Source organism: Primulina eburnea, chromosome 9, assembly GCF_022965805.1.
Source record: "Primulina eburnea isolate SZY01 chromosome 9, ASM2296580v1, whole genome shotgun sequence".
Taxonomy (NCBI): Eukaryota; Viridiplantae; Streptophyta; class Magnoliopsida; order Lamiales; family Gesneriaceae; genus Primulina; species Primulina eburnea.
In genome coordinates this window covers 539,130-559,629 of record NC_133109.1, presented here as the reverse complement: position 1 = coordinate 559,629, position 20,500 = coordinate 539,130, and the positions used below count along the sequence as shown (strand labels likewise).

Here is a 20,500-nt window from a genome sequence, read left to right as displayed (position 1 = left end):
AAAAAATATTACTTATCTTCATACTATTTGTCTTATACCACGAACTAAACGGTGCCTAAAATAATAAAAAATCCATAGTAAAAAAATAAAAAAATTCCATAGTTAATTAAGTGACAGAAATATTGCATATAATTTGATTATACTACATCTCTAAAACTTAAAAGCAAATTATTTCAAATATTCAATATTATGACATATTTGATATTAAAAATGGATCATAGAAAACAAATACTTTGAAATGTCCAATGTACATATGATATAAGAACTAAGCATACACAAATAAATAAAAAAAATAACAATGATTTGTATATGAAAACTTGATGAAAAATATAAATTATATATTTCTAAAAAATTCTTCATTAACTTATGTATATGAAAAATACTTGATATAAAAAAAATTATATATTCGTATCTATTTTTTTTCAGATGAGATAATAGATATCCATATTAAAAATTTATAATGTAATAAATATATAATTTTGATTTTATTTTAAAAGATAGTAAAAATTCAAAAATATGAAAATCTGAAGAAAAAGATATCGGGATAATACCCATTTTCGTCCTTTTCGTTAACCGCTTTTCCCATTTCAGTCCCTCATGATTTTTGACTGATTAATTAATCCTTCATGTCTTCAAAATATTCTCGAATTGGTCCCTACCGTTATCCTGTCGTTAAGGCTAACGTTGACTTGATATTAGCGACGGTTTGACTTGACATTAGCGTCGGTTTTATAAAACCGTCGCTAATTGGCGACGGGTTTTCAAAACTATAAAACCGTCGCTAATTGGCGACGGGTTTTCAAAACTTCGTCGCTAATTAGCGACGGTTTATATTTTCATAAAATAAAAAAAAATTTAATAATGTAAAAAAAAAAAAAACTTAGAATCGGACTATGCTAACAATATTAATGATCTTAACTAACACTTAAAAATTTACAAAAAATTAAAGAGAAAAAGTTTAACCTAAGTCGAAACTAAAATCGTGTAAGAGAGAAAAATTTTAAGTGGGGTGTATTCAATTCAGAGTTTTGATGACTTTTAATGACTTTTTTAAATGATAGACTTTTATGGATTTGATAAATTTTTATTGATTTTTATAGAATCTCACAGATTTATAAACAGATTTATGTGGATTTATGTAGATTTTTTTGCAAGACTTTTATAGACTTTTGTAGATTTTTTTTAATAGAATTTTATAAATTTTGTACTTAACTATAACATGTGATTTTTTATTAATTTTTTTGAACCAATAATTAATTGACATATATAACATATTCAATTTGAAATTATTTTTAATATTTATATTAATAAATAAATTTACTTATTTAAAAGTTAAATTGTTTAATCCTTACATGTATATATATATATATATGTGGGTTTATAAATTTACTTATTTAAAAGTTAAATTGTTTAATTTGAAAAGGTAAACTTGTTTGCTTTAATTTTTTGTAAATTTTTAAGTGTTAGTTAAGATCATTAATATTGTTAGCATAGTCCGATTCTAAGTTTTTTTTAAAAAATTATTAAAATTAAATTTTTTTATTTTATGGAAATATTAAACCGTCGAAAACAGCGTCGCTATTTAGCGACGGTGTTTAACAGACCGTCGCTAATAGCGACGGTGTTTAAAACGCCGTCGCTAATTAGCGACGGTTTAATATTTTCATAAAATAAAAAAAATTAATTTTAATAATTTTTTAAAAAAAACTTAAAATTTATTTTATGGAAATAGTAGCGACGCTAATTAGCGACGGCTTTTGAAAAACCGTCGCTAATGTTTACCGTTTTTCACAAGTCAACGTTAACCTTAACGTCAGGATAACGGTAGGGACCAATTCGGGAATATTTTGAAAACATGAAGGATTAATTAAGCAGTCAAAAATCACGAGGGACTGAAACGGGAAAAGCGGTTAACGAAAAGGACGAAAATGGGCATTATCCCAAAAAATATCTATAACAAATGTAAATGTTATATACATGATTATTTTTTAATTTATATAACTAAAAAATTACATACATCTGCTTAGGCATGCTTAACGGACCGGTTCGGACCGGATCCGAACCGGAACCGGTCCGTTAAGCCCGGAACCAGGTCCGGAAGGGAAGAACCGGACCCGAAACCATGCACAAACCATTGGTTTGTGGGTTGAACCGGTTCAGCATATTCTGAACCGGTTCAACCGGTTTCGGGTCCGGTTTTGAACCGGTTCCAGCCCGGACCCGGAACCGACCCGAAACCGGACCCGGAACCGGTCCCAAACCCGAAATCCGAAATTTTTAAAAAAAATAAAAAAAAAAGGGTTTTTGGGCCAACGGCTGCAAATGCAGCCGTTGGCCCAGTTGGCCTGCAAATGCAGCCGTTGCATTTGCAGCCGTGGGCCTGCAAATGCAACGGCTGCATTTGCAGCCAACGACACCATGCAGATTCAGTAGCCGTTCTGAATCTGCATTTTTTTTTCTCAATTTGGCCCCCAATTTTGGGGGCCTAATTGCAAATAAAATTTTTTTTTTAAGCCCCAAAAATCACCTATAAATACAAGTCATTTTTTACATTTCACATATCAATTTTCTCTCAACTTTCATTTCCCCACAAGCAATATATTTCAATGGCATCATCTTCAAACCGTCGTGGTGGTGGTGGCGAATACGCTCCCGACTTTGGTGAATATTATGGCTACATCCCCGACTTTGATGAAGTCGAACCTGGCCACGAGGATGAAGAACCCATGGAACTCCCCAACAAAGATGTAGGGACGCCATCGTCTAATCGAGCAAGCAACACAATTTCTACGAGCACGACGACGGCCCGTGCAAAGCGAAACAAAGTTTGGGATCACTTTGATATTGAACAACAAGGTACGAATAACTCTTTTGCCGTTTGTAAAATTTGCAAAACGGGGTATTCTTACAAAACAGGTGGTGGTTCCGGTGGAACCGGCACTTTGAAAAAACATTTAGTTAAAATGCATAAACTTGACCCCGATACGCTACAACCATTCGGTAGGGAATTAACACAACAACAAATTAATCCTTCAAGTGGTAAAGCTTTCACAATTACAAAAGAAATTTCTAGGAAAGCTATCGTAAAGTTTGTTACCAAATGTTGTCAACCTTTTATATTAGCTGAACAAGAAGGTTTTGTTGAATTTACTAGTACTATCCAACCTGGTTTTCACAATATTTCTAGGCACACACTTAAGAAATATTGTTTTGATATTTATAAGGAATATAAAGAAACACTAAAATCGCATCTTTCAAATATTTCTTGTAGAGTTAGTTTGACAACTGATATTTGGACTAATTTAAAATATGAATCATATCTTGTTGTTACATGTCATTGGATTGACGAAACTTGGACGATGCAAAAAAGAATTTTAGCGCTAGATCATTTAGAATCGTCTCACAATGCATACACTATTGCTAGATATGTTTTAAATGTTGTGAAGATTTATGGCATACAAAATAAAATAATGTCGATCACGTTAGATAATGCGAGTGCCAATACTCTTGCAATTAAATATCTTAAAGATTCATTAAAACCAATTTTAGAAGGTAATTTGCTTCATGTTAGATGTGCGTGTCATATTATCAACTTATGTGTTAAATGTGCATGTGATGAGCAAATGGCCACTGTTATAGAAAAGTTCAAATTATGTGGGAAATTATTACGTGAAAGGAGATATGGACGTGACTGGAAAACACTAGTCGAATCAACCGGAATTAAATTTAAAAAATTTCCTCTTCCAATTGATACTAGATGGAATTCTTTATATCACTTGCTTCATACTTTATTACGTTTTCAAGATTTAGTTACTCCATATTATAATAATATTGCGATAGAAAGTTTGATGCTAAATGACGATGATTGGATTATTTTGAATAAATGTGTTTCTTTGTTAGAAATTTTTAAAGAAGCGACCGAAAAATTTTCTGGCATTAACTACCCTACTTCAACGATGTTTCTACCTTTGCTTTTCAATATGTTTTATAAATTTATTGAATATCGTAATGATTCTGTTATGCGTGATTTTGTTTCAAATATGGAAGATAAATTTAAAAAATATTGGGAAACTATACCAATTGTGCATGGTTTAGCAACATTACTTGATCCTACTCAAAATCAAGGAGGATTAGACATTTTTTTTGAATATTATGCTAAATTTCTTGGGAAGAATGTTGACGATCAAAAGAAGTCAATAACGCATTCTCTCCAAGAATTGTTTGATTTGTATGCTAGTGAACAATGTGATGAACCGAGCGCGCAGCCGGAGGAGATGCCGACATATAAAAGCAAAAGTGGAGCACTTAACTTTTTTCAAAGTTTGAAACGACAAAAGTTCAAAGGAAAATCGGTGACAACAACCAACTACAATGAGATCCAAATTTATCTAAGCCAATATATTGAGACGACGGAGAATTTCGATGTTCTTGATTGGTGGAAAGTAAATTCTAAACTTTATTCAGTGTTAGCTGCAATCGCAAGAGATGTCCTACCAATTCAAAGTTCAAGTGTTGCTTCCGAATCAGCATTTTCAGTATGTGGAAGGATCATTGGTGATCAAAGAACTAATTTAAAGCCAGAAACACTTTCCATGCTAACATGCCTACAAGATTGGTTTGCTGCAGAAAAAAAGAATAGGACATCTGGCGCGATCGACGAATTTCAAAGCTCAAGCTCCGACGAAGATCCAGAATATTCAAAATATATTTTAGTAAATCGTGATGAGTTTTAGATGTTAAATTGTAAAAATAAATGTTTAAGTTATTTTGTTAAATTTTTTTTAAATGTAATGCACATATATTTGCACCGAAATATTGAATAAAAAATTGTCTCTTAATATTTTTAATTTTAATTATATAATAAATATAATAAATTAAGTTCGGAACCGGTTCGACCCGAACCGGAACCGGTTTATTAGAGGCCGAACCGGTGTAGGTTCGGATTGGTTCCAAATGTTTCTCCTTGGAACCGGAACCGGTTCGGAACCGGTTCCATACCGGTTCAGACCGGTTCCGAACTCACCGGACCGAGAACCGGTAGGAACCGGTCCGGAACCGGTCCGGTGGACCCGTTAAGCATGCCTACATCTGCTCATCAAAATCAATGATCAATCAAAACTATAAATATGAATGCATGAAAAGAGATAGCAATGAGAAATAAAAAGATACATAAGTTATTTTCTAATATAAAAACAATATATGATATAATTATTATAATAAATATAACTGTAATGTAATTGATTAACATTTGTCAAAATATTTGAGATTTTACATATGACTTTTAATATATTTCTTTAATTATTTTGAAATCAAACTAACTAATTCAACAAATACAAAATAACATTTTTTTATGAAAGTTTATTTCTTTGGTTATATTTCAAATTTTAATGGTGAAATCATATCAGTAGTTTTAAATCTATATTTAATAATTATTGTTTGAGTTTAATTTGATATTTACCATATCATTTTTTTTTGAATGTGTATTTATTACATACGTTGATTTATTTATTATTTAAAACCTATTTAACAAGAAATTAATAGTTATTAATATTAATATACAAAAGATCGATTCTGATATAAAATTAATTATATGTGATATAAAATTCTAAAAAAAAAATTAAGTTATATTTTTTTATCAAATAATTACTATTTAATTAGTTTTGATGTTGTTTCTATGAGTTAGTCCTTATATATATCATGTTCATTATTATTTATTATAAAACATAAAATCAACAGCTTGAATTTTAATTTTGGAAACAATTTTGAAATTATGTTATATAAAATTTTAATTAATTTATTTATTTAATATGACAAAAAATTATATCAAGATAAATAATAAAATAATTTATTTTTTTTATTTTTATCATATTATTGATATTTGTACGCATCTTCTGTTAGTATCCTTGATTTCAGATTGATAAAATGTTTCCTTCCCTACACTTCTAGATGAAATGATGCCCCAACCATTTGATGTGAAAGAGTACCAACTTTAATTTTCCTACAAAAAGGATGCAGACGACAGAAAATTACTTTACCTCCAACAGAATCGACGTCTTCAGCACCACGACACACAGCCAGTGAAAAGAGATGAGAAGAGGTTGAATTTTTATGTTGGTGGGATAAATGGTAAATTGAGGAGGTGAAGCTTAAATCTGAAACACTGTTCATGTAAGGATTGGGTATCCCACCAAATACTTGGGATTACTTTCTCTCCTTTACACGGCCATATAGTGTCCTTTTCACGGGCTGGAGGATATCAGCTCTCAACTAAAAAACAAGGCAAACACCGGATAAACAATTGTTTCTTCCTTAGTCCTCCGATAATCAAAGCTACCAAACGTGGCCCTAGTGATTAGCATTTAGATTTGTTTGAATTTCTGAAAGGATCCCCGCTTCCTTGGGAATCTTGAAAAAGAAAAGATGTCAAACAGTGTTTTATAATATTCGGTCACCATGACCTCTAATCCCCGTGGCACACACACAATTTTAAAAAAAGTTTTTCCAGATTCGAACCGATGACTTTGTCAATCTCCTCCTCTCATTGGCCACCTGACAACTCCGAGGCCACAAATATATCGTGTCCACTTGTCAAGGTCATATTAAAAAATATCTCGTTTTAAAAAATATCTCGGGTGAGTGCCATATTCTTTATTCTAATGTGGTCCATTGCTTCCAGGCCAACCAATTTTAAAAAGCCTAATACAGTAATTCTTTTAAAAACAATAAAATAACGAAGACTTGGGCCGTACATAACAGTCATTTAGATATTTATGGGATTATTTACACTTTAGCACATGATGTTTTCCTAGTATACATGTGTGATTGTCATTTTTACATGTAAAAATTATGTGGCATAGTACATGGCAAACAATGAAATTCAAGTTCAAATTTTGATTGAATCTACTTAGTAGAAAAAGATAATTCATAAAATTGCATGTTTATCTATGTTATTAGTGCTTGTTCTTGAGTGAATCATCTGTAATTTCCAACTTTTTTTGAACAAATTTGAGCCACTAGATGTCAGGTGGGTAAAGATGTAGCAGTAAAAGGTCACCATAGGAAATTCAAGATCAATGGAAGCTCATTTAAAGATTTTTTCTTTGAAAATGTACTGGAAAAAGGTGATAAATAATCTAGTACACGGTGTTGTATATTTTCCAACTCCTCCTGCAGCTGTGATTTTACCTAATCACATGCTCTCAAGAATTTTGAAAAATGGGGGAAGTTGTGGTGAGCAGCGAAGACGGAATGGAATTAGAACTCCAAGAAACAGAGGTTGGAACAGGGGATGAGCAAATATCTCAAAAGAAGAGTAGCACAGAAGGTGGTGGAAACGCAGCCGCCGCGGGTGCTTCTTCTTCTTCTGTCGTTGGGTGGGAGAGGTTTCTTCCAAAAATGGCGGTTAGGGTGCTGTTGGTGGAAGCTGATGATTCCACCAGGCACATTATTGCCGCCCTTCTCAGAAAATGCAGTTACAGAGGTTGGTTTTTCCTGTTCAAAATTATTAGTGGGGGTATATGTTTTTTTTTTTGCTCTGAAGATTTTATCATTGGGATTTAATGGAGGTTGGTGATCGAGATTCTTTTTTGACTTTGTTAGATGATACTAGGGGAAATCTTTTTCCTTCAACATTTTGTGGGTTTTGACTTGTTTTGGATTAGTACTCATCAATTAAGTTTTGCTGGAACTTAATCCATGAAATGATGCACCCTACATTAATTTTCATTTTTTAAAAAAATAAATTTAATGTATAAGATACGATTTCATTATCGGAAATCTTGATTTTCGCCCAAATTGGCATTTTTGGTTCTCTTTTGATTCAAGTTATTTGTTTAATTCAACTGCACTGTGGATGTTATGGTCAGGGTGCAACCAGCTCTTGTCTTCTTGTGTGAACTTAATCAGAAGTATGATACATTGAGTGTTGATTCTTATTCGTTGACGGTGTAGTTAGATACACACCTCTTAATATCTGACATAGTTTCACCCAATGGCTGAGTAAAAGTTACAAGTTTGAATTTGGTTTACTATTTTTTTCCTGCTCGGGGATGGCTTTTTTTTTCAACCGCTGATGTTTGAGAATCAACTCTATTTTTTCATAACAGTTACTTCAGTGTCCGATGGCTTAAAAGCATGGGAAGTTTTGAAAGAAAGATCCCGCAACATAGACCTTATTTTGACAGAAGTTAAATTGCCCTCGATCTCTGGATACGCTCTTCTCACCTTAATTATGGAGCACCATCGATGCAAAAATATTCCAGTAATAAGTATACTTCTTTGTTTGGCATTCAAATTATTAAATTTATCCGAGTTAAGTTATCTTAAAAAAGAGCATCATTTATTTGGTGATGCAGTGATGTCCGCACACAACTCGGTTAGTACTGTCTATAAATGCATGTTGAGAGGAGCAGCTGACTTTCTTGTAAAACCAGTGAGGAAAAACGAGCTGAGGAACTTGTGGCAGCACGTCTGGAGGAAACAAGCTGTAAGCTCAATCTGTTTACCCTGAGTGTCATCTGATACAATGTTAATGTTCTCTACTCACCATATCACACCGCTATATCAGGCAAATAGTGCTGCTGGCCCGGGACCTCCAGATGAGAGTGTAGCTCAACAGAAGGTTGAAGCGACAGCTGAAAATAATGCTATTAGTAATGATCATTCAAGTGGTTATAGGGCTTGCGTTCAGAGAAATAGGGAAAGCATTGAAAAAGAAATCGATGCTCAGGTACATTTTAATCTTCTTCATTACATTTTTTGTGACGGTATGCATATTTTCTTGGATGGTGTGTTTTCTCCGCTTCTTGAAAACAAATTTGAAAAATACATTGACTTCTAATCTTTGCCTATTTTATCTGCAGAGTTCCTGCACAAAACCAGAGTTAGAGGCCGAGGGAGCAGATATGGAACATGCCCGTTTCCCATCACAGCAAAAAAATGGTAAATGTCTTTCCAATGACATGAATGTTCGTATGGGACCAAATGATGATAGAACTGGAGGTAATATTCCAATTCTTTTTCTTGGATCCCTTTTATCCTTTGAGCTCTATGACTGATAAATAATAAAAATATAGGCATTCTGACTATACAATTAGAGGCTGAGGCCAACATAGACAGGGATCATGCCAAAACACGAGGACAAGACAAGATGTCTGATGACCATAGTTCTGAAAATAATCAGATACGTGGGAATTCTTCCACAGAGGCTATCGATTTAATTGGAGCTTTTCGTAATTATAGTAAAGGTGATTTTGGATGCTATGCGTCAAATTCTAGCACAAACAAGTTTGACATTTTGCCAGTGTTGGATCTTTCTTTGAGAAGATCTAACCCCAGTGGATCTGTGAATCAAGTAAATGATGAGAACCAAAGGTTAAACCACTCTGATGCTTCCGCCTTCTCCAGGTGGGTGTGTACTTTTTACTAATTTCCATTTCTGATTGTTTACAAAATTTTAAATTAAAGAATAGAATCATGATCTTCTGTTTCCTAAAATAGGAGAGAAACTAATGGGTGAACTAAAGAAAATAATGAGGTAAAAATGCCATGCGATGTATAAGTTCCCTTTGGTAGAAAAAGCTAGTTAATTATAATGCCAAAAGCTGTTCAATACGTAATATTTCGGAATATATATTAATTTATTGTCCGATGTTGATGCAATGCGACCTCATCAAATAGTAAACAGATCCTTGTCCGATCAAATGCAGGTACAAAAACAAGCCACTGCAACCGAGTTACTCGAAATCACCAAGCACTTGTAACAATAATCAACAACAAAAAGGCCAAGAAGCCAATTCCGAAAAACAACAATCCAATCATATCCCAGAGTATAATTCCGATACACATGGCCCTACAATGACCTATCAAAAACATGTTTCTGTGGCTAATATTCAATCAGGACAACCCGAAATAACATCATCTTATTCTCTGCAGAGACATACATCTCTCCCTATTCCAGTTAAGGGTGTAAGATTTGATAATGCTATAAATTCTTATGGTTCTGTGATGCCTTCGTTATATTGTCCGCAAACGAGCCCAGCACCGTTGCCTAGTCCAGGTTCAGCACACCATACGGAACCATTAATCCCTCATCTGGGTTCGTTTTATTCGTTAGATCGACAATCCTTAATTTCTAAGCAATTTCAGAATCATATGGATCAAAGAATGAGTAATGCTTTCGATCAGATAGATAACAGACAGGGTCGAAAATTGGAGAATTTGGATCATCGAGGGCACAGTTATCCTGAGAATGATCAGATAGGGAATAACAGTTTCTGTAATGGAAATATCAGCCAACATTATAACAAATGTTCAGGAAAAAATAGCGACATTAATTTGACTTCGGTTGTTAAAGGGACGTCAGAATGTGGTATTGAAGAGGCTGTCCATGTTTATGAAGGGGCCTCTTATAGATCCGTGGAAAGAGAAGCAGCTCTTACGAAATTCAGGATGAAGAGGAAAGATAGATGCTTTGAGAAGAAGGTAATATGATAATTTTTTACTGATTTCGGGATGTAATATATTCACCATTTTCTCCAATAAATTATGTGCGTTATGAAGAATCTTGAATTATTAGTTTCCTTTCTTGATTCATCGTACAAATCAAACAAAATGAATTGATAATCTCTCAGCTACATTCTAGAAGTTTATATATCGTGTGTTTACACGATATATATGGATTAATATATGAATTATATAATTTCTGATGAATTTTTTAAAACCTGTCATTTATGGTTTTGATGGCAGGTGCGATACGAGAGCAGAAAGAAGCTGGCTGAGCAACGGCCACGTGTTAAGGGGCAGTTTGTTCGTCAACCACTTGTTGATCCACAATCCGAAAACACTTAAGCTGGTTAAGTGAAGCAAGCCTCGAATAAATTTTGGCTAAAAGTAGTCGGATTTTCTGTCCTGTATTTACTAGCATAATGTGAATGATCGCTTATGTAATCTTTGTATATTTATAACCTTCGGTGCTGAGGGAGCAGGCAAGTATTTATTTTCAGCTCTGAGTAGTGTAAATAAATGTCTGTTATCATTTGTTTCAAGGGAACAATGTTGTATTCGATGCTATTCTTGAATAAAAATTCACAGAACGAGTTTTATCATCCCAAAATACCTCATCATCACGAGTTATGGATCGCTTTAAGGGGCAGTTTATTGTGAATTTGGAGTTTTGTTAGAGATAGAGAACCTCGTGATCTATGGAGAATTTTTCGCCATACTAAATGATGAAATTTTATTGCTTGCTCCCTCCGTTTAAACACAACTGCAAGGATCTGTCCGAGAAGTAAAAATATCTCAAAAAAATCTTTCCTGATTTGCTAAACATCACAGGATTTTTCTTTCCAGCAATATCTAAAGAATCAATCACCAGCCGTGCATGAATCTGCGTTATACCAGTCGCCTGGGCTTTCGGATGTAAGGGCCTGCTCACGCTCCATGCATAAAGTTAGCTTCTTGACGTCATCTTTTCAAATTTAATACACGCGCTCACACACACACGAATCAAAGTCAAAAGAATTCAAATTATATGGATGTGAGGGATCCAAGGGCAAACGTAAGTTATAGGAATGCTGCTCATAAACGTACAGAAAATTAATAAATTGTGTGTATTAGAAGTTAGTGTTGTGCTCTGGTGTTGTCAACACGAGCGCACAACATGCAGCGGAAATTTATTTTTAACACAAACTTAAACTTTAATTAATAAGCACCAGATTAAATTATGCACAAGTACAATTACTTGTGCAATGCCTTATGGTTAAAAAATTCACTAAAAAATTATGTAAATCGTTTACACCAAAACAATACTTGTGAGAATAATAAAACTGAATTCCTTGACACTCCATGGAGTTAAATAACATCAAAATAAATCAAACTAACAACTAGATGCATAAAACAAAATAGGCGTGTTGCTCGAAAGCAAACGACACCACTCTTCACTCGACACTTCACTCAGTGTTGTTCCAGAGTGTCGTCAATACCAAACAGCAACACGGCGATAATGTGAATCAATCACACAAACTCTTCTCATGAATCTTCAATATTGGATTTGTGCAGGTTCAACAAAGCTTTAGCGGCTGTAGCAAATCCCTCCAAAAGCCCCGTAATTCTTCTCTTGATATACTACTATATAGAGCTCCCTCTTTGCCCTAAATATATCTTTCAATAGATACTCAAATTCTACACACAAGGAAAACAACAAGTTTATTAGGAATGAAACTCTATTCAAATCTAGGATATTATATTTGAGAGATATTATATCTTATAGATGAGTTCATAAATTAAAACATGTGAGATAAATCCCAAGAATAAAATTATCTAGGGATAAATCTTATTATCTTGACCAATTTAAGTTAGTTTAGAAATGAAAAATTCTAATATTTCTCTTTACATAGAATATAGATTAAATAGGAATAAAATATTCTTTTCAATCACCCCTTTTATGCATTTCTGGACAAAACTTCAAAAATGATGACAGCCAAGCTTGTAATCAGTTTAGCTCCCCCTAAGTTTTAAAATGCATCTCCCCCTGAATTGGACATGTTAGTTAATTGGTGTTGTGGATAGTGTTGTCAACACTAACTCACTACACCAAACACCAAGATAAGTCAAATGAAGACAAAGGAAATAGGAGTTCATTACTCATCATTTGAACAACATAAAAGCGCATAAATAAAAAACAAGAAAAGACAAAGCACTAGAAATAAAAAAAAAACAATAAAAGAAGAGAAGCACAAGAAAATACAGGGACTCAGTCCGCAGCTGGGTCATTGATATCTTTTCTTTTAGGTCCAGCTGAGGAACCAGTAGCATCTCCCATTTATGGCTCATCATCTCCCCTGTTTGGGCCAGAATGCACGCAGACTTCTAGAAGTAGTCGATAGTCATCTATTTTATTTTCGTAGTAGGCAATGACGTCCTTTGCCTGTTTAATTTGTTGTAGCCCAAATTCAATTTGTGCGTGTATCTCGTTAGTGGTTAGTAAGATAAACCCTTCAGGAATAGAGGAGGATGGCATGTTTTCAGCACTTGTGGCAACACCAGAACTCGACAAGGTAGGTCCAGTTTCCGGTTTCCCTTAAAATAGGCCGGGCAATTTTCAGCGACTCCTTGATGCTTATAAGTTGTTCCTCGTCCTCCTTGGCATATCAGAGAAGGGAATGGGAGTCGGGTATACTTGAGCCCTCCTTCAGCAAATTGAAGGACTGTCTGATACACAAGTTTGCCAAAGTCAAAGGGAAGTCCTGTACCAATATCAAACAAAACAAAAGCCTGCAGTCTAGTGACCACCGTGGTGTTGGAGGAGGGGATCCAATTTTGGATTGCCGTCTTGTGGAGAACCGAATAGAAAGATGACAAATTTGCTGAAGGCAAGCGATGTGGGCGAACATGGAAATTTGTGATGACACCCCAGTCAGTACGGTGGTAATTTCATCAATGTCAACCGGGGGGTGTCCTCAATAACACTCGGTGTCCCGTAGTGTTCGTTGATAACAGCAGGGGAGAACTTGTAAATGGCATCATGCAAAAATACTCGGCCAAAGCGCACTGAATTTGCATCACCGACTGCAGCAGTGAGATTGCTATAGAATTCCATCACTGGTCTCTTTGGATAGGGCAGAACCAAGGTCACATTAGCGAGCAATCTTCGATTTTGGAGGAACGAGATTAAGTTGTATCTTTCATATGCCTCGACATTCATGTTCCTCTCCTCCACAAATTCTTGATGGCCATAAAGATGCCATCGGCCCACAACATCCTCAGAGTAGAATGCATTTGAGAAGGCAGAACCAAGGTCATATCATCAAGGGTGTCGTCTGTGGTGTTGGCAACACTGATGCCAACATCAACTGTAACTGCATCATCTTCGTCGGCTGATCCAGTGTCAGCACCAATGGATGCGTCATTAATTTTTTCTTCATTCTCAAAGTCTGAGGTGGATGAGGGACTTGAGACAGGAACATACCGATTCTCCTCAAATTCTTGAGTCATTTCTTCATCAGGCTCATAATCAGATTCTTTATCATCAGCGGGGTTTTGGTTCGTTGTCTTTGCCTCTTTTAGCCGACTGAGAAACTCGGCCAATGATTGTTCATCGTCAGAAGAGAAAATGGGCTCACCCAAGGCTTCATGTGACTCAAACAAGTTAGGAGGAGATGATGCAGAGGTAGTAGTGGCAATTTTCTTTGTAGCACCCGAGGCACGTGGTCTTGCGACAAACTGGAAGTCTCCATCATCATAATCATCCCCAGATGAGAAGTTGGGGTCGAGAATAAAGGCGGCAGTACGTGGCTTTTTGGTAGGGACAAAGTCTGGGTCATACCCGGCTTGACGTTTTGAACGTCGTCGCATAGGTTGAGGGTGAAATGCCCTCTGATAAGCCTCGTAATTTGGAGGATTATCGATATCGACGGGATTTCCTAGTTCTCCGGGAGCAATCTCTTCCAGTGGGATGGTCTCTGGAGCAGCAACCACCATCTTAAATGGATTATTGGTAGGAGACTCTGCAGGTGGTGTTGCCTCAGAGGCGATTGGCCGCCATTTCGCTTCGAATATCCAACGGGTCGAATTGATTGTCGGCCATCTGTAAAGAGTGAGAGGATGTTACGAGAGAATTCAAGATTTACGCAAGGAAAAAAAATGAGGGCAACGAACGATTGAAAGTAATTAGTGAAGATTAGCAAGAGTAATTAACAAGGATTCAACGGTAACAATGTATATATACTTTTACTCTAACGATAACAAAAAAACTGATACAATGTTTCTGTTAAAAAAAATTCGCATAGTGATGGGATCGGTTAGGGGGATCACCGTTGAGCTACAATAGCTCGGTTCTTGAAATATTAAACACTGGTGAATTGAATCGAGTTTGATGTTCAAACCAAGCGGAAAATTCTCGAAATAATTCTTCGTAGAAACCGATTAAATATTTTGTAAACTATTTAAAATATATGCAAGTTGAATGAGTAAAAATATTTTAGGTGAAATATTTTATCAAACACTTGGTATCCAATATTTTGGTATTTGAAGAACACATAAAATGCTTCAACAATGCATCTTTAAAACTATGGAAATGATAAGTAAATGCAATAAACAAATAGACACGAATTTGTTTATGGATGTTCGGAGATTTAAATACTCCTACGTCACCCCTTCTTCCCCTTGGGAAGGATTCACTAGGAAAATTTGATTTATACAACAATTTGTACAAACTCATTCAGCTAGGACTTACACACTGCCTAAACTGAACTCCTAGCACTCAAGATTATAGGCAGCACCTCACAATCAGCATATTGTTTAATGTCGCATATGCAAAGACTACATACACAAGTTTATTTTCTTTGTGAAATACTCACTCAACTAAACTTTGAAGTTAAACTCTTTTGTATATGTGCGAGTGATTGTGTGTGAGGAATTTATCATTTACAGTGTGCATCTCAAATGTATCCTCACACAAGGGCTTGTGCTATCAACTAGCTGATATATTCATGCTAAGTGTTCATGCTTTTAATCTTCTCCAAAAGCTCTTGTTTGATGTTCAAGATGTTGTATTTATAGGCTCCAACACTGATATATACGTTAGACACAAGAATATGACCGTTTGGAAAGTTTCTGTACTGTTTATGGAATTACAACGGTCAAATTCGTCTTGCTGGACATTTTCTCGACTGGTCAACTCTGGTCAACTCAACTGGTCGTTCAGTTCAACTGGTCAGCAGCTATTTCAGTTCAGTTCAGTTGGTCAACTGCTGGTTCAGTTCAGTTCAGCTGGTCAGCAGCTAGTTCAGTTTATCTGGTCAGCAGCTGGTTCAGTTAGTTCAGTTGGTCAGCAGCTGGTTCATTTCAGTTGGTTGGTCAGCTGGTCAGCAGCTGGTTCAGTTGGTTCAGTTTCAGCTGGTGTGCTGAAATCAACCTAGCTGATTTCAGTTTGTGCAAAACCAGTAGCTTCATCGCCATTTATCAGCATTGTAAGCTTCGATTCAGACTTTGACTTCTGAAGATGATTTGTAGATCTTTGTCTTATCTTTCCAACGCATACAGAATCCGTTTCATTTCGATAACCGAGCTGATAGATATGACCAAAATACCGCAACTGCTCAAACCTAACTGATTGTTGTTTTCGTGCAATCAGTTCGGTACTTCAGCGATCAGTTATACCATGATTTGCCCCACTGACGTGCGATACAACTTGTTCCAAATTGAGTTTTCTATTCATTCTAGTTAGCGGATTGTCATTTGGATCATCCAGCTGAGAGATATCATCAAAACACTGAAACTCGCCATAAATTCAGTTTGTGCAGAATTCATTTCCAGTTTGCTTCTTGTGTTAATAACTTCACACTTGAGTAAATAAGTTAGAAACACAATAACAAGTTTTGTTAACATCAAAATCAAAATTGCAAACTTGAAAAGTTCCAACACATAGTATCGGTAATAATTTACAGGCTAGATTTGCAGTTTTGCTGTCCGCATTCTCATCTAACGGTAATATTGATTCAAACTCTAGTAACGACAGTTCCAGAAAATTATCCCAGTAAAACCCACATCGATTATAACTCACTGACACAATTAGTCACTCAAATTCAGAGTTTAGGTAATCAAGTTTTCATCAGCTGTTATAGGCTAGATATTGATATGTCAATGTTCACGATGAATTCACGAAAACAAGGATCAACATGCATGTCCTAAATATGCCTCAGAAATGATAAATATCGAAATGTCGGGCAATATAAAAATTTTGCTGTGTTGGAACAATAGAAGAATGGTCTTCAAGGAACTCATCTAGGTAGTTTTTTCCATCTCTATTTTGAATTAGAAGTGTTAGCTCTCACAATAAAAGAACGGTTTTCAAAGGACTCCTCTAAGTAAATTTTTCCATTTTCTGCTAATCTAATAAATTTTATTTTTTCCTTTTTTTCTGTTTTTTTTCCAAAAATCCCAAGTTCCTCAGTTCACTATTTTCGTATTGGACATGTTCAAGAGATTCTTGATAAATCCTCAATTCTTTGATGGCTGTGATTGAGAATAAAGCACTTACGCATCTTGATTGAAAGTTTGTACTCAGTCGGGGTGCACACTGAAGGAATTACCAACATTAGTACATATTGCACAATCAAAATAGGATAATTATGATTATGCAGTATGCCTAGTATCTTAAAAATGGTCATGCATGAAAGGTGTTGTCACTGGTGTTGGCAACACCAGTGACAACATGTTTGTGTGATCATTGTACGCACATGCTGAGAGATTTTCGAAGATTGGAAAAACTCTCAAAGTCCAATGATTTCATGAATATATCAGCCAGCTGGTTTTCAGTCCTAACAAATTCCAGTCGAATAATACCTTTTTCAACCAAATCTCGAATAAGTTGAAACGTCTGTCTTTTTTATTGCTTTAAAATTACTAGAATTTTTTTTTAAACCTCCCTAACATCAGCCGAACCACCAAAAATTACATAAAATATTTTGGACATCATTTTAAAATAAACAGCCAACTTTATAATTGAGAAATACATCCCCTAAGTCGCACAATCCCTGCTGGAACTTAACTCAAAATTCTGCATTTGCGCGTGTGTTGGTGTCCTAAGTGTATTAGGTTTCCTAGTTGCGTAGGACTCATCAAGCCACTTAACCACTGACCACCCTGGACCACGCCTAGACCATACCCAGACCAACCCAAGCCCCTGGACGTGAGCAGCAACCCACTGAACCAGTGGCAGCATCCTCGCGTAACCTGATGTCCATGCTTTCATCATGTTCCTTCTCGACTAGCAACCAGCCAGGCCGCACCAGCCTCTGCCTAGACCCTTGTGCACCCTCTTAGGACCCTAAGGAACTAGCCTAGCCCAGCCCCAAAGCCCCCTAGCCGAGCTACTTCACCCTGCGCCAGCTGCACAACCAGCGCCTGCACACTTGCTTCTCGGGTGGAGTCCTTGTTGTCTAGGACTCCTCCCAGCCCTCTTAACTCGAGTCCTAGCATGGCTAGGACTCTTCCCTAGGCCCCTCACGACCATAGCCAAACCCTGGTCCCAACCAAACCCATGCCCAGCCACCAACCCATAAAAACGAACCCCTCAATTCCAAGACAGCAAGTTGGTTCATCTTGTTTTCTATTCAGGTTGTGCAATGTTTGTGGTGATTTCTATGCCTCTAAAACTTGTGTAAATCCTCCTTGATCATATCCTAATCATGGCAGCCCCTTTAACCAATTAATATACCAGTTATGTGAATCAAAAATCATGTGTTAACATCACCCATGCATGAAAAACGAAATATAAACAAGTTCTCCATGTTTATTCATGCAAAACGATTTTAAATATTTACTATGGTGTGAAAGACGAGAAAAGAAAGAATTATGGCGTGCCTTTGCGTTTTAAACGTACGATTAAACGTAGACGATGCGAGGAACTTTGACGTATGAGACCTTAGGATGCTTTTCTTCCAAACCTTGCTTGATTTCTCCTTCCAAATTTCGTGTGTACCGTGTCTAGGGTGTGGAGAGTTTCTGAATATTTTAATGAGAGGGAGGCGTGTACAATGGTATGGTTTTGGGGTGGGATTTGTATATTTTATACTAATTAAGTCACTAACAAGGCTTTAGGCCTATTAAGCCACTAAAATAGGCCCATCAGTGTTAACTAGGATTTAATAAAATATTACCAAGGTTTTTGCTTAAATAAATTTGTGAATTTATTAGCCGGGTTGCCAAAAAATCTCGCATTTTTTATTGAAAAACCGACATCGATAAAATTTAAGTCCCGGCGTATAAATCACCTCAAAACCCTTTATTTTCAAAAATATGAAAAAACCAACAACTATGTATTTTAAAATTTCGAGATGATTTATATAATCAAAAGTTTATTATAAAAACTAATTGCAAATCTGCAAAATTTATGTTTAATAAAGATTTTAAACATGATGTCTCTAAGCAAATGTTTGCAAAATGGCATGTTCATTTAGCTCCTTTTGATTTTGAAATCATTTATAAAAAAGGTGAAGATAATCACTTACCTGATTTTTTTACTCGAGAATATTTATCTTCGTGTTTATATTTACATATATGAACTCTCGAGGAAGAGGAGAGTTCTCTTGTAGAAGACGAGGTGGTAGGGGAAAACCCCCTAATATTATTGCACAGCATGGTAAACAGAGGCTAATAGCCCAGAATTTATCAAGTTCATCGGCCAATAATACTGAGCAAAATAAATTATACAATGAATTTCAGAATTCTTGAAACAAAAGCAGAGAAATAATACAGATTCTCAAGCTTCAGCATCATATGCTAATATCATAAAAGAAGATGATAATGATTTTGTTCTATATACAGAGACAAAACATCGAGAATTAATTTTTCTTATAGAAGAAAAAGATATCCAATGGGAAAAAACTCCATGGGTTATCATGGAAAGATACTTATCCAATACATCATATGTATATGGTTCTTATAAGCAAAGAGGATTTTATGAAAATCTTCTGTTATCCACAAAAAAATGCTGATATAACTCACTTTTTCAGTAATACTCAGCAGAAAGTAAGTTATAACTTCTCGAAATTTATTATCAAAATGATAATATCTAATGACGAATGGGATATATCTACATTAGTTGAAAAAGAATTTTATTCTGAAAATCATAAAATGAGTTCTAAATTCAATTTTTGGGATTATATTGAAAGTTTTAATAAAACTCTGTTTTATGAAAATGAAAAGAGGAAACATACATGGTTCCTAACGATTTGTGAAAATGTTTTTTATTATCCCGTTCCAAATTGGTTTTTAATATGGTGGAAGATATTTGGTCCATCTGCAAAGATTTTGCCAGAAATTTTTATGAAATCCATGAATACTTGGTTAAATGTTTCTTCAAGTATTAAAAATCATTTACTGAACATTGGATAGATGAGAAAACTTTATGTTTATTCTCTATGGAATTTGGAATTCCATAGATCTGGAAATGGCAACCAGAATTTGGGTACTATGATGAAGATATCCCTTGCATATAGCGAGTTAGTTCTACTAAATTTTGGGACAAATTATTAAGTGATGATCTAGAAACTGGAAAACCTTATGATTATGACACTATTCATCAAATGGAGGAGAAAATTTCGTTATATCAGAAAGAATTTCATAATCCACAAGAGAAAGAGAAAGCTTCTATGAGTCCATTTAAGATTCTCACTCAAAAATATTCTGAGATTTATTCAAAAGATAAAATGATTGAGGTTTACATTGAAGAAATGAAGAAGGATCTTTTCAGAATATTGGATGTTCTGATTCAAAATCAGATAAATCTATGGTGTCTAATTCTAGTGAAAATCAATTTATCCATCTAATGAAGATGCATGATGCACAGGATCCAGAGGATGATATTCCTCAATTCTCTCAAATTAATGATATTTTTGAGAATTTTAAGAATTCTATAAAAGATCATATTAAAGATGATTAAAGTCGTCAGAAGTGGAATAAAAGTTGGTGGAATATCACATCATGGCATATCGTGACA

General features: G+C 35.1%; 1 protein-coding gene across 3 annotated transcripts; it reads left to right on the top strand.

Annotated features, from left to right (window-relative positions):
* Window positions 1-6,781: 6,781 nt before the first annotated feature.
* Window positions 6,782-11,102, top strand: LOC140840982 (two-component response regulator-like APRR5). Of its 3 annotated transcripts, none has more exons than XM_073208125.1 (8): window positions 6,782-7,480; window positions 8,106-8,267; window positions 8,355-8,485; window positions 8,567-8,728; window positions 8,862-9,000; window positions 9,096-9,405; window positions 9,708-10,482; window positions 10,747-11,102. In XM_073208125.1, the coding sequence occupies exons 1-8, from the start codon at window positions 7,216-7,218 to the stop codon at window positions 10,846-10,848; spliced, it is 2,046 nt and encodes a 681-aa protein (XP_073064226.1). In that variant the 5' UTR covers window positions 6,782-7,215; the 3' UTR covers window positions 10,849-11,102. The 3 variants fall into 3 exon arrangements, with proteins under 3 accessions (XP_073064226.1, XP_073064225.1, XP_073064227.1); XM_073208124.1 differs by having other exon boundaries at window positions 6,783-7,480; window positions 9,075-9,405; window positions 10,747-11,101; XM_073208126.1 differs by lacking the exon at window positions 6,782-7,480 and having other exon boundaries at window positions 8,114-8,260; window positions 9,075-9,405.
* The last annotated feature ends 9,398 nt before the right edge of the window (window positions 11,103-20,500 follow it).

Bases quoted from the DNA above. Each gene is read 5' to 3' on its own strand.
- LOC140840982 (XM_073208124.1), top strand. From the start codon at position 7,216: ATGGGGGAAGTTGTGGTGAGCAGCGAAGACGGAATGGAATTAGAACTC. The intron at 8,268-8,354 runs GTATACTTCTTT...TTGGTGATGCAG, and splicing joins CAAAAATATTCCAGTAATAA to TGATGTCCGCACACAACTCG. The intron at 8,486-8,566 runs GTAAGCTCAATC...CCGCTATATCAG, and splicing joins ACGTCTGGAGGAAACAAGCT to GCAAATAGTGCTGCTGGCCC.